At 42.8% G+C, this 11,335-nt stretch overlaps 1 protein-coding gene and 1 pseudogene across 1 annotated transcript; both read left to right on the top strand.

Annotated features, from left to right (window-relative positions):
* Positions 1-1,148: 1,148 nt before the first annotated feature.
* LOC118658407 (olfactory receptor 7D4-like) lies at positions 1,149-2,081 on the top strand. Its single transcript, XM_036313921.1, has one exon. The coding sequence runs from the start codon at positions 1,149-1,151 to the stop codon at positions 2,079-2,081; it is 933 nt and encodes a 310-aa protein (XP_036169814.1).
* Positions 2,082-9,753: 7,672 nt separating this feature from the next.
* LOC118658416 lies at positions 9,754-10,588 on the top strand (annotated as a pseudogene).
* Positions 10,589-11,335: the final 747 nt, after the last annotated feature.

Genomic DNA, 11,335 nt, shown 5'->3' with positions numbered 1-11,335 from the left:
ACAATAATAAAGTTACTATAATATTGAAAGAATTATCTATAAAATCTTTTCCCAATAACCTTCTCTGGGTCAATCTTGAGATGGAGAATGGTCTAGTTCAAGATACTGGCAAATGTCATAAGGGCAAAGAAAAAAGACAATTAGCTTTCTCTCTCTCCTCTCCCCCCAGAGCACACCCACTAGAATCTTTCAGTGTACTTTCCTAAGCTCCAAGGCCCTTGTTTTGCCTCTGTAACATGTTTCTTAAGCCCATTTCTTCTAAGGCTCACTTTTACTACCTCTAACTTTCTAAATAAACTTTGTCTTTAAAAAAAAAAGCATTAAAGCCCTAGCTGGTTTGGCTCAGTGGATACAGCATTGGCCTGTGGACTGAAGAGTCCCGGATTTGATTCCAGTCAAGGGCACATACACAGGTTGCGGAATCGATCCCCAGTATGGGGCGTGCAGGAGGCAGCTGATCAATGATTCTCTCATCATTGATGTTTCTATTTCTCTTTCTCTCTCCCTTCCTCTCTGAAATCAATAAAAATATATATTTTTAAAAAGCATTAAATTCTGCAACTCCCAGTGATCTTCCCATACTCTATATTTCCCTGGGACCCAAAGAGACCACAGCTACAAGGCAGAAAGGAGACATTCAGGAGGCTGATTGTTCTTTCACAGGAATTATAGAGGTGGACTAGCCAGTAGTCAGGGACAATGCAAAGAAGAAGCCTGAATAGTGTGGGGCATTAATTTTAAAAAGTAGCTGTTCCAGCCCAGCTGGTGTGGCTCAATGGTTGAGTGTCGACCTATGAACCAGGGGGTCATGGTTCCATTCCAGGTCAGGGCACATGCTCAGGTTGCAGGCTCAATCCTGTGTGTGGCGTGCAGAAGGCAGCCGATGGATGATTCTCTCTTATCATTGATGTTTCTATCTCTCTTTTCCTCTCTGAAATCAATAAAAATATATTTTTAAAAAAGAGCCACTGTTCCAGGTAGTGATGGAAGCAGGAAAGGGACGGTATTATTGAAGATATTTTCGTCAACTTAAGAAAATAAAACTCTCAAATAAAACATAAAACTTAATGAGTTTGAAATAGATGGCACATTCCTGCTTTTTTACTGTCTTAACATAATTCTTGCCTCTCTTTAGGCAATTCCCATAAATGTATATGGAAGCAGGAAATCAAACAGCTACTTCAAAATTCATTCTCCTGGGACTTTCAGAAGATGTGGACCTGCAGCCCCTCCTCTTTGGGTTGTTCCTTTACATGTACCTAGTCTGTGTTATAGGAAACCTGCTCATCATCCTGGCTATCAGCTCTGACTCCCACCTGCACACACCCATGTACTTCTTCCTCTCCAACCTGTCCTTCACTGACATCTGTTTCACAACCACCACCGTCCCGAAAATGCTGGTGAACATCCAGACACAGAGCAAAGACATCATGTATGAAGGCTGCCTCACCCAGATGTATTTCTTCATGCTTTTTGCTGGGCTAGATGATTTGCTACTCACAGTGATGGCCTATGACCGGTTTGTGGCCATCTGTCACCCCTTGCACTACACGGTCATCATGAACCCTCGCCTTTGTAGTATCCTGCTTCTGCTTTCTTGGTTAATCTGCCTGACCTATTCTTTGTTGCAAAGTCTGATGGTATTAAGGGTATCCTTTTGCAAAGAGACGGAAATCCCTCACTTTTTCTGTGAACTTGCTCAGATCCTCAAGCTTGCCTGCTCTGACACCCTTGCCAACAACATCCTACAATATTTTGTAACTAGCCTGCTGGGTGTTATTCCCCTGACTGGGATTCTTTTTTCTTATTCTAGAATTGTCTCCTCCATAATGGGCATTTCATCTATTAGGGGGAAGTACAAAGTCTTTTCCACCTGTGGGTCTCACCTCTCAGTTGTCTCCTTGTTTTATGGTGCTGGCCTTGGGGTCTATCTCACATCTGGAACAAACCAACCCTCCAGAAAGGGTTCAGTAGCCTCAGTGATGTACACGGTGGTCACCCCCATGCTGAACCCCTTCATCTACAGTCTGAGGAACAGAGACATAAAAGAGGCTCTGAGGAGACTTTTTAGCAGAGCATAATCTTGGTGAGATCATGCAAGTTAAGGACAACAGAGATCCAAAGTGCTGATAATTAGTATTCCTAAATATGTAGTCTGAAGACATAGAGAAGAAATATTACCATGACATACTAGAAGCTATTCCTGACCAAAGACGAACTTGAAGTAGCACACCCAAAGGCTCACCATCTACCAAAGAAAAAGAATGGCCATTTGCAACAGCATGGATGGAACTGGAGAGCATCATGCTAAGTGAAATAAGCCAGTCAATGAAAGAAAAATATCACACGATCTCACTCATTTATGGATAATTAAGACCATTATAAACTGATGAGCAAAAATAGATACAGAGGCAGAGCAACATCGAACAGACTGTCAAACTACAGCGGGAAGGCTCGGGAGGGTTGGGGGTTGGGGGGTGGGGTAAGAGATCAACCGAAGGACTTGTATGCATGTATATAAGCATAACCAATGGACACAAGACACTGGGGGGCATGGGAGGCTAGGGGAGGGTCAAGGAGAGAAAAAAAAGGAGACATATATAATACTCTTTATAATACTTTAAGCAATGAAAAAAAATAAAATAAAAAAGAATGGCCAACCAATTACTACACCTCTTGTGGAAATAAACTATTTCAAGAACACAGACTCCTGTCCTGATTAGTGTGGCTCGGTTGATAGGAGCATTGTCCCATGCACCAAAAGGTGGAGGGTTCAATTCCCAGTCAGGACACATACTCAGGTTCAATTCCCCACTCTGGGGCAACTAATTGATTTTGTAGGTTCAATTCCCCACTCTGGGGCAACTAATTGATCTCTCTCTCTCTCTCACTCCCCCCCCCCCATCTCTCTTTCTCTCTCCTTGCCTCTCTCTAAAATCAATAAAAAAAATAAAAAGAATGCAGATTCCTGCAAGCATCAAAGGAGGAGAAAGCAAGTCAAGGAATGCAGCAGGGGAGAAGAATGACAACAAATGTCTACACATTATTAACTCATCTTTACCCCTCTGTTATGTTCTAGCTAAAACAAATCACCATACTCACTGGGCCATGTTTTCCTTGGTTTGGAACAGTTATCTGAACTTTCTCATACTGACCTCTGTGACCTCATAAAATTTTACTTAGTGTATCTTGCCTGTGGTGGCCACTGACCTAAACTGAGGACTTTAATAAGAAACTTCTTTGTAGTGTCTACTGTAAAAGAGAAAATTCTGATTTTTGTTGATCCATGAGCCAGCAGATCTGAAATAAAGAGTCCAAAGCAATTCACTTTCTGCCTTCCTTGCCTGGATCATGCTTCACCAAATCTGCTCGTGCCTGGCATCCTCTCACACGTTAGGCTTCAAATCAAAACTGTCCACTCTCACACAGACAATAGGGTGGTGGAGGCCTGGGGTGGGGGATGGGGGCAGGGGAGGTTAAAAGGGGTCAATGGGAGCAAAAAGGGGATATATGTAGTACTTCCAACAATAAAGATTTAAAAACAACACACAAAAAAACTATCCACTCTTCAGAGGCCTACCCTGGTCACCATCCTCCTACTCATTCCAGTTTTCATAGCACTTATATATTGAGGGGCAGCATAGCATAGTGACTAAGAGGGCTCTGGGCTCAAATATTTTCATCATTCACTAACAAGTGGTATAATCTTGCTCAAGTTACTTCTTTCTGCCTCCATACCCTCACCCATAATAATAGGGATGACAATACATTTCCTAGAGTTCTGGCAGGAATTAAATGTTACACATAAGGGAGCTCAGAACAGTGTCTGACACAAGCACTCAGTAATTGTTAGCCATCATAAGATCCATGAAGACCACCAAGGAGGTCTATGTTGACCACACAAAGGTGCAGAGATTATAAACAGCCAGCCAGGGACTCTTCTCTGCCTTAAATTCTATTAACTACTATAGCTTGCACTACCGTGTGTGGGAGTCGGGGGGGGGGGGGGGGGGAAGCGGAGAGGGGACAGGGGGGCACACAGTGCATGAGAGGGATCCAGTATCAGCAGAACAGAGTTAGAAAAACTGGCTGGAGTTTATCAGGCCATGGGTTTAGATGGGATTGACTGAATACATCTCCAGAACTCTGACTTAAAGCACCAAGAAAGCCACAAAGACAAGCCTCAATCCTAAGAGCACCACATGCTGGTCAGAGACTGGACCTAGAGACTAAGGATAGACCAGGAAATGGCCCCAGACAAGGACTCCCTACAACAGGGAACTGGGAAAACAAAGCATCTTTTACACTGGTTCAGTTCCATTGGGAGAATCTCTTAAACTGAGCAAAAATTAAAAACTTAAAAAAATATTTGTCTTGGGTTGTCTTGATGCCTGTAGAACCCTCTTGGTGGTCACTGGATTCAGATTCCAATGTCTGAATCCTCACTTTACCATTTATTAGGACACTGACTATCTCCAAGCAGCCTCAGGTACGTCCCTCCTTCCTCCCTCCCTCTATTCTCATCCAAGGATATTTTCTCCTTTTTTCTTTTTTTGAGAAAGAGCAGAGGGAGACAGAGAGAGACATCAATGTGAGAGAGACATTGATTAGTTGTGTCCCCCCACCTCCCGATTAGCTGGTGATCAAGCCTGCAACTGAGGTACCTGCCCTTAACTGGAATCGAACTAGGACACTTCAGTCCACAGGCTGATGCTCTACCCACTGCGCCAAACCAGCTAGGATGCAGCCTCAGGTTCCTTATGTGTAAATAGTTGTTGGGGTGATTGCAGAAAATTATTATTGTCTAATATATAAAATCTCAAAAAGTAGTGAACATCGTATTTATGAACACAGCATTTATTTGTGATCCCATCTTATGCCAAAAAGAGGTAGACCTATTGGCAGGATGCTACAAAAAAGAATCACTTTATTCAGTGCAAGGTCTTACTACCAGCCATTCTACCAAGCACCTGGTCCTGGTGCCTTAGGCAGGTTAGATGAAGCCAAGAGCATAGGACCATACTAATGAGCCTAGAGCACTATCTGATTTGTCCTCCACCTTTCAATTAGTTCCTGGTAGGGAGTACTATTCTATCACTGTTTTTCAATTTGGGTATTGTTAACATTTGGGGCCAGATAATTCTTTGGGGGGGGGGGGGGGAAGGACAGTTGTCCTATGCATAGTAGAAAATTTAGCAGCATCCAAGGCCTTATACACTAAACGCCAGTGGCTTCCCCCACCCTCACGCCCCAGTCTTAACACTTAAAAATGTCTCCAGCCCTAACTGGTTTGGCTCAGTAGATAGAGCATTGGCCTGCGGACTGAAAGGTCCCAGGTTTGATTCCGGCCAAGGGCATGTAACTTGGTTGCGGGCACATCCCCGGTAGGAGGTGTACAGGAGGCAGCTGATCGATGTTTCTAACTCTCTATCCCTCTCCTTTCCTCTCTGTGAAAAATCAATAAAATATATTTTAAAAAAATGTCTCCAGACATTGCCAAATGCCCCTAAGGGCAAAACCACTGCTGGATGAGAACCACTGATCTACCATAACTCTGAAGACTCAAGGAAAGGAAAGTGCAGGAAAAATAAAGTGAGGGGAAGACCTTGGTCTTCCTAAGGACCAGAATAGAATGGAACTAAGATACCAGTCTCTAGTCAAGAGAGTCCTTATGGAGAAGGCCTTCGGTCTAAAAAAGAAGCACCAATGCCATTGGTTGAATAAACAGATGAACACACTTTAGTGCCTCCAAACTTCAGAGGGCAAGAACCTTGCCTGTTCACTGGCTGCTTGAGGAATGATAGGACTCAAAGGGATATGAGGAGACTTTGGGGGTTCACCAACTTGACTGTGGTGATGGCTTCACAAGTGTACACAGAGGTCAAAGCTAATCAGGCCACATACTTTAAGAATGCAACTTATCAGTATAATAAAAAAGGCCTTTTTCCTTACTGTAGCCTTCCACAATTTATGAGAAGCACCTGGTAATCAAACCTCAAGATTATTAGCTCCTCTGATTCAAACAGCCCCTCTGTTCAAACTGAGGGACAAGATAAGTTACTTTCAAGGCTATCGTCTTGCATATACCGCCTGCTGTTTTTCCAACTCAGGGATAATTAGTAGAAAGTGCCCTTCTTCGTTCCCCTTCAAACAAGCCTCTTCATAACTTCTGTTCTAAGCATGTTTTACAGTTGTGGGGAAAAGACCAGTAAGAAACCTCCTTAGGACATCGGCCCTGCCCCGACTGTCTCCTGAAGAACAAACTACAACCCTCCGCCCTCCTGCCTCCCCTCCCCTCCGGATGTTTGCTCAATTTCAGCCCTCAAATCCTCCTCTCCCCCTTGTTGCTTAGCAATAACCAGGGCTTAAAAGGGGTAGCCGCTTTTTTGTTTCTTGCCCTTGTATTGATTGGCAATGCACCCTTTTCCCTTCCCTTCGGGAAAGTAAAATAAACCTCTTTGCATCTCTTCTTTTAGTTGTGAATTCTTTCACAGGCCGCATCACTGGCCAAACCCCTAACATTTATTATATGTCCATTTTAACTATATAAAGCTATTCCCTCTACACTGGCCACCTGCCATCCAAACAGTGGCCTTGTGGTGCCGGCAAAAACAGCTACCACTTATTCACTTTCCTGTGCCTACGCCCCTTCTGGATAACTCTGAATACCGTTCCACTCTGGGGTTATCCATGAGACTGCACTGAGCATCAGGGTACAAGGCAAACATGACACAAGCAGGAACCTGACAAACATGTAAACAGTGGCGCCTGAGCTGTCCTGGATCTTCCAGCAACATGCATACAGGCCCCACCTAGATAGGTGCAGGATCGACCTCAGTGAAGAGCAAGTAACCCCCAAGCCAAAGTGGCACTTGATTAAGCCCAGCTAAGCACAACCCAAATTGTCAGCCAACACAACTGTTAACTAAAGAAAGTGAGCTATATTAAAGCACTGTGCTTTGGGCAGTTCACTGTGCAGCAAATATAAACAGACCCCTTTATTCCCTTCTACTATGGGGTGCAGGTCACTTCTCAACTGAAAATCTCAATTGTCAATGGATTTCCATCAACTTTTAATTAACATTTACATTGAGAGTGGTATATAGTGTTAATGTATGTTTCTGTGTGTGTGTGTGTTATAATCTGTCTCATTTTACCTCTCCAGCTTTATCTCCTACTTCAAAGATTGTCCTTTTCCATGTCAGAGAACGTGATGTGTTTTTGCCGTGCCTTAGGCTCGGGATTGGCATACTCATTCAACACAATACACAAGCCATCCACACTTGGCTTGCACCACCTCCTCCCTGTGGCTTTCCCTGACCACTCCACAGGCAGCACCCGCTCATGGGGACTTCCTGGATGGACTATCTTATTTATTGTTTATGTCTGTCTCACCTTGACCATTATTCCTTTAAGGACAATAGTATGTCTTATTGTCTTTCTTCCCAAAGCCTAATTAGGTGTTAGACACTTAACTAATAATTCACTGGTTCTCCAGAGGGAACAATCGTGAGTGAATTGGTGTTACCCAAACATTACACAAGGCAGAGCTGCTTACTACTGAGAAGCCCCAAGAATTAGAAGCCATAATGAGGCAACACTAGGTAAGAGTATAATTAGAAGTCCCCTCCAGAGAGACTGAGCAAGATTATGATGTCTGTCCCAAGAACTAGCAGGCAGTGCAATGAGATTCAAGAGCTCTGGGACACAGGTGGAGATGGGAATTGTGTTTCCTCCTGTACTAATTAATGTGATAGAGAGACTGGGCACAGAGGGAGTAATTACACTGGATTCCAAGGCTCCTAATTAAAGAAATAGCCCCATTTTACTCAATGCTGAGAGAAGTGCTCTATTCCCCTTAGGCCTGGCATCTAGGGTATACACATTTACTTTTTCCAAACTAGGCAAGAGCCGGGCAATGATTGCTATTTCTTCACTAATGAGTATGGGAAACTATTGAGCAAGGCCTATGCAACATTCAGCACCTTCATTCAAGGATGAGAAAGTGCCCCCACCACTCACCCAAAGATCACACACAAGCATTCCAAGGGAAAAGGCTGGGTGCAGAGATTTCAGAAAGGCAGGTGTAAGATATTAATGCTTAAATGTATTCATGTGACCTGTGACCATGTGCCCCCTGCATCAGGAACGATGAGCCCAACTGATTCATCAGTTGATACAGACATGAAAGGCAGAGCAGTCAAGAAGGGAAGCGGGGTCTGAACAGAGTAAGCACTCTGACAAAGGGTCCCAGTTTCTAGCTGATAAGCTGACTCTTCCCGCCTGTCTGTCACAGATGAATGATCATCTTATTGTGGTGTGTGGAAGACTGTAGTTAATCTATGTAAAAAAAAAAATATTCAAATCTGACATCCTATGTGAGGTGGGGAGGATAGTTTTTCAAAATTGTGAAAAACATTAAGTCAAAACAATTGTCAAGGGTCTGAGTCTGGAACTTGTCTTTAGGAAGCATTTTTATTTACTTAGATTCCCAAGGAGTAATTGGGTAGGCTAGAAAAAAATCAGCTTTTATTCTGAATTCAGGAACATAGCAGTAGGCTAGTTAAAGACATAACAGAGCTTGTGTTGCTTACACTAAAGGGTGAAAAGATTTGTCTAAGCTCCTGTATAATGGGAATACAGTTGAAAAAAAAAAAATGCTAGTCGTAGCCTCTATTTAAGGAGTCTATAGAAGAACCCCCCAAAAAACAGGGGAGACAAAAATAAGGACACTAGAGAAAGCTTTAATCTCTGACACAGTAGCTACAGCAACCAGTAAACAGACTAACATTTAGCAAGAAAAAGCACACTAAAGGCCTGCTACTTGCTGTTCCTTTTACCTAACACATCATGTCAAGCTTTCAACAAAAAACTGCAAGGCATGTTAAAAAGTGAGAAAAAAAGTAAGTCTAAAATGAGAAGGCAAGCATCAGAACCAGACTTGGATATGGCAGAGATTTTGGAATTATGAGATGGGGAATTTAAAATAACTATAGTCAATATGTTAAGGGTTCTAATAGAAAAAGTGAACGTGTAAAAACAAATGGGTAACGTAAGCAAAGAGAAACTCAAAGAATCAAAAGGGAATGTTAGAAATAAAAAATGTCCAAATGAAAATACAAGGAAAGAAGAGAATGAACAGTATATCTGAGAACTGTGGGGGCAATTACAAAAGGTGTAACATGTGTAATGGGAATACTAGAAGAATGAGAGAAAGGACCAGAATATTTGAAGTAATAATGAATGAGAATTTTCCAAAATTAATTACAAACACCAAACCACAGATCCTGGAAGCTAAGAGATCAACAAGCAGAATCAATCCCAAAGAAAATTTACATTGAGGCATATTATATTTAAATTGCAGAAAATCAACATATAAATACACCCAGAATTTATTAACAAAAACAAAAAAAGGCTCTTCTATCTGGAAATTTAAAAACCTCTTATTAACTCCTGAGCGAAAGGAGAAATACACACTGAAATTACAGAATTTTAAAGAAATAATGATTTCTAAGACATATGCTCTATTCTATGGAATGCATTTTAAAGCAGTGAACAAAGGAAAATTCACTGCACAAAACACTTGACAATAAAAGATTAAGAATCAATTACCAGTTTAAAAAAAAAATAAACCAAAAGAAAGCATAAAGAAAAAATGGAGATAAAAGCAGAAATTAATGAGGAAGGTGCTGAGCACTGAGAAGCCACTTGCCAGACTTGTGGCTCTGTTACCCTACCATGACACCTCCCTTCATGGAAGTTCCTCAGACCTGCCCCAGCCTTATTGTTTATATCAGCCTTATGTTTGAATGAGAAGATCCAGAAGAATGAGCTGAAGAAGTCCTTGTACGCTATCTTCTCCCAGTTTGGCCAGATTCTGAATATCCGGTCACAGAGCCTGAAGATGAGGGCCAGGCCCTTGCCATCTTCAAAAAGGACAGCAGCACCAGGGCCTGGCGCTCCATGCAGGCTTCCCTTTCTACAACAAACCCATGCGCCCCCGTATGCCAATACCGACTCGGATATCATTGCCAAGATGAAGGGCGCCTTTGTGGAGCAGGACTAGAAGTGGGAAAAGAGGAAACCCAAGAGGCAGGAGACCCCAGCTGCTAAGAAAGTGGCACAGGGTAGGGCAGTCAGTCTCTCATCGTGGGGGCTGTCCCAGGACCTGTCCTGGGCATGGGGCCATGACTCAGGTGCCCCGCATCGTGCACACATTTGGGACCAGCCTCCCCACATGCTGTCCCCTGGCATGATCCCATCTCCAGGTCTCTAACATGGCCAGATCCCACCGGAGCCACTGCCCCCGCAGCGTATGCCAGGTCAGATGTCACCTATCCAGCCTCTTGCAGAAAACCCACTGAATCATCTCTTGTTCCTCAGCAACCTGCCAGAGACCAACAAGTTCATGCTGTCCATGTTTTTCAACCAGTTCTCTGTCTTCAAGGTCTGGCTGGTCCTAGAGCAGCATGACATGGCCTTTGTGGAGTCTGACAATGGGGTACAGGCAGGGGCCCTTTGAGACTCCCTAGAGGGGTTCAAGATCACCCAGAACTACCCCGCAAAGATCTCCTTTGTCAAGAAGTAGTGCCTTTTCCCCATGCCTGTCCACACCTCGTTGGGGACTCCCCTCCTCCCCTTGGTTCAGCCCCCTGGAGGTAGTTCCCCTCGGGAGCCTTCTTAGAGCTGTATATGTGAGTGGTCACACAGCATTGTACCTTATCTGTCACCAGACATTGCACCTGGTGCTGTTAGGCTAAAATTAAGGTATTTTTGGTTTGTTTTTGCTTGTTTTTGTTTGGAAAAAAAAAAAAAGAAATTAATGAGGAACACAGAAAAGCAATCAATCTAACTAGTCAAAATTCCATTTTTTTAAAACAAATAAACCACTCATTTGATTCAGAAAAAGGAAAGGCAAATATACAAAAAAACAGGTCATGACACAGAGTCAGAAAACATTTTTTAAATCATAAGATGACTTTGTTGACCTCTACACTAGATGAATTAGGCAATTTCCTAGGAAAATACAGATTACCAACACTGACATCATTCAAGTTAGAAAGCTTCAAACAGACCAATGACCATAAAAGAAACAAAATTCCTAAGGGACTATCCCACTAGAAAAGCACTTGACCAGAATGGTTGCACAGTGAGTTCGACCAAATCTTCCAAAACCACAGGGTACTAACGCTATATAAACTATTCCAGAGCAATGAAAAGGAAAGAAATATTACTATATCTTCTTATGAAGCAAGTATAATACAAATACCTAAGCCAGATAAAGACAGTACAAAGCAAACTATGGGCCAATTATCATTCATGAAAATCAATAAAT

The sequence above is a fragment of the Myotis myotis genome, unplaced genomic scaffold (genome assembly GCF_014108235.1).
Source record: "Myotis myotis isolate mMyoMyo1 unplaced genomic scaffold, mMyoMyo1.p scaffold_m19_p_6, whole genome shotgun sequence".
Lineage (NCBI taxonomy): Eukaryota > Metazoa > Chordata > Mammalia > Chiroptera > Vespertilionidae > Myotis > Myotis myotis.
This window is presented reverse-complemented; position numbering and strand designations above follow the sequence as displayed.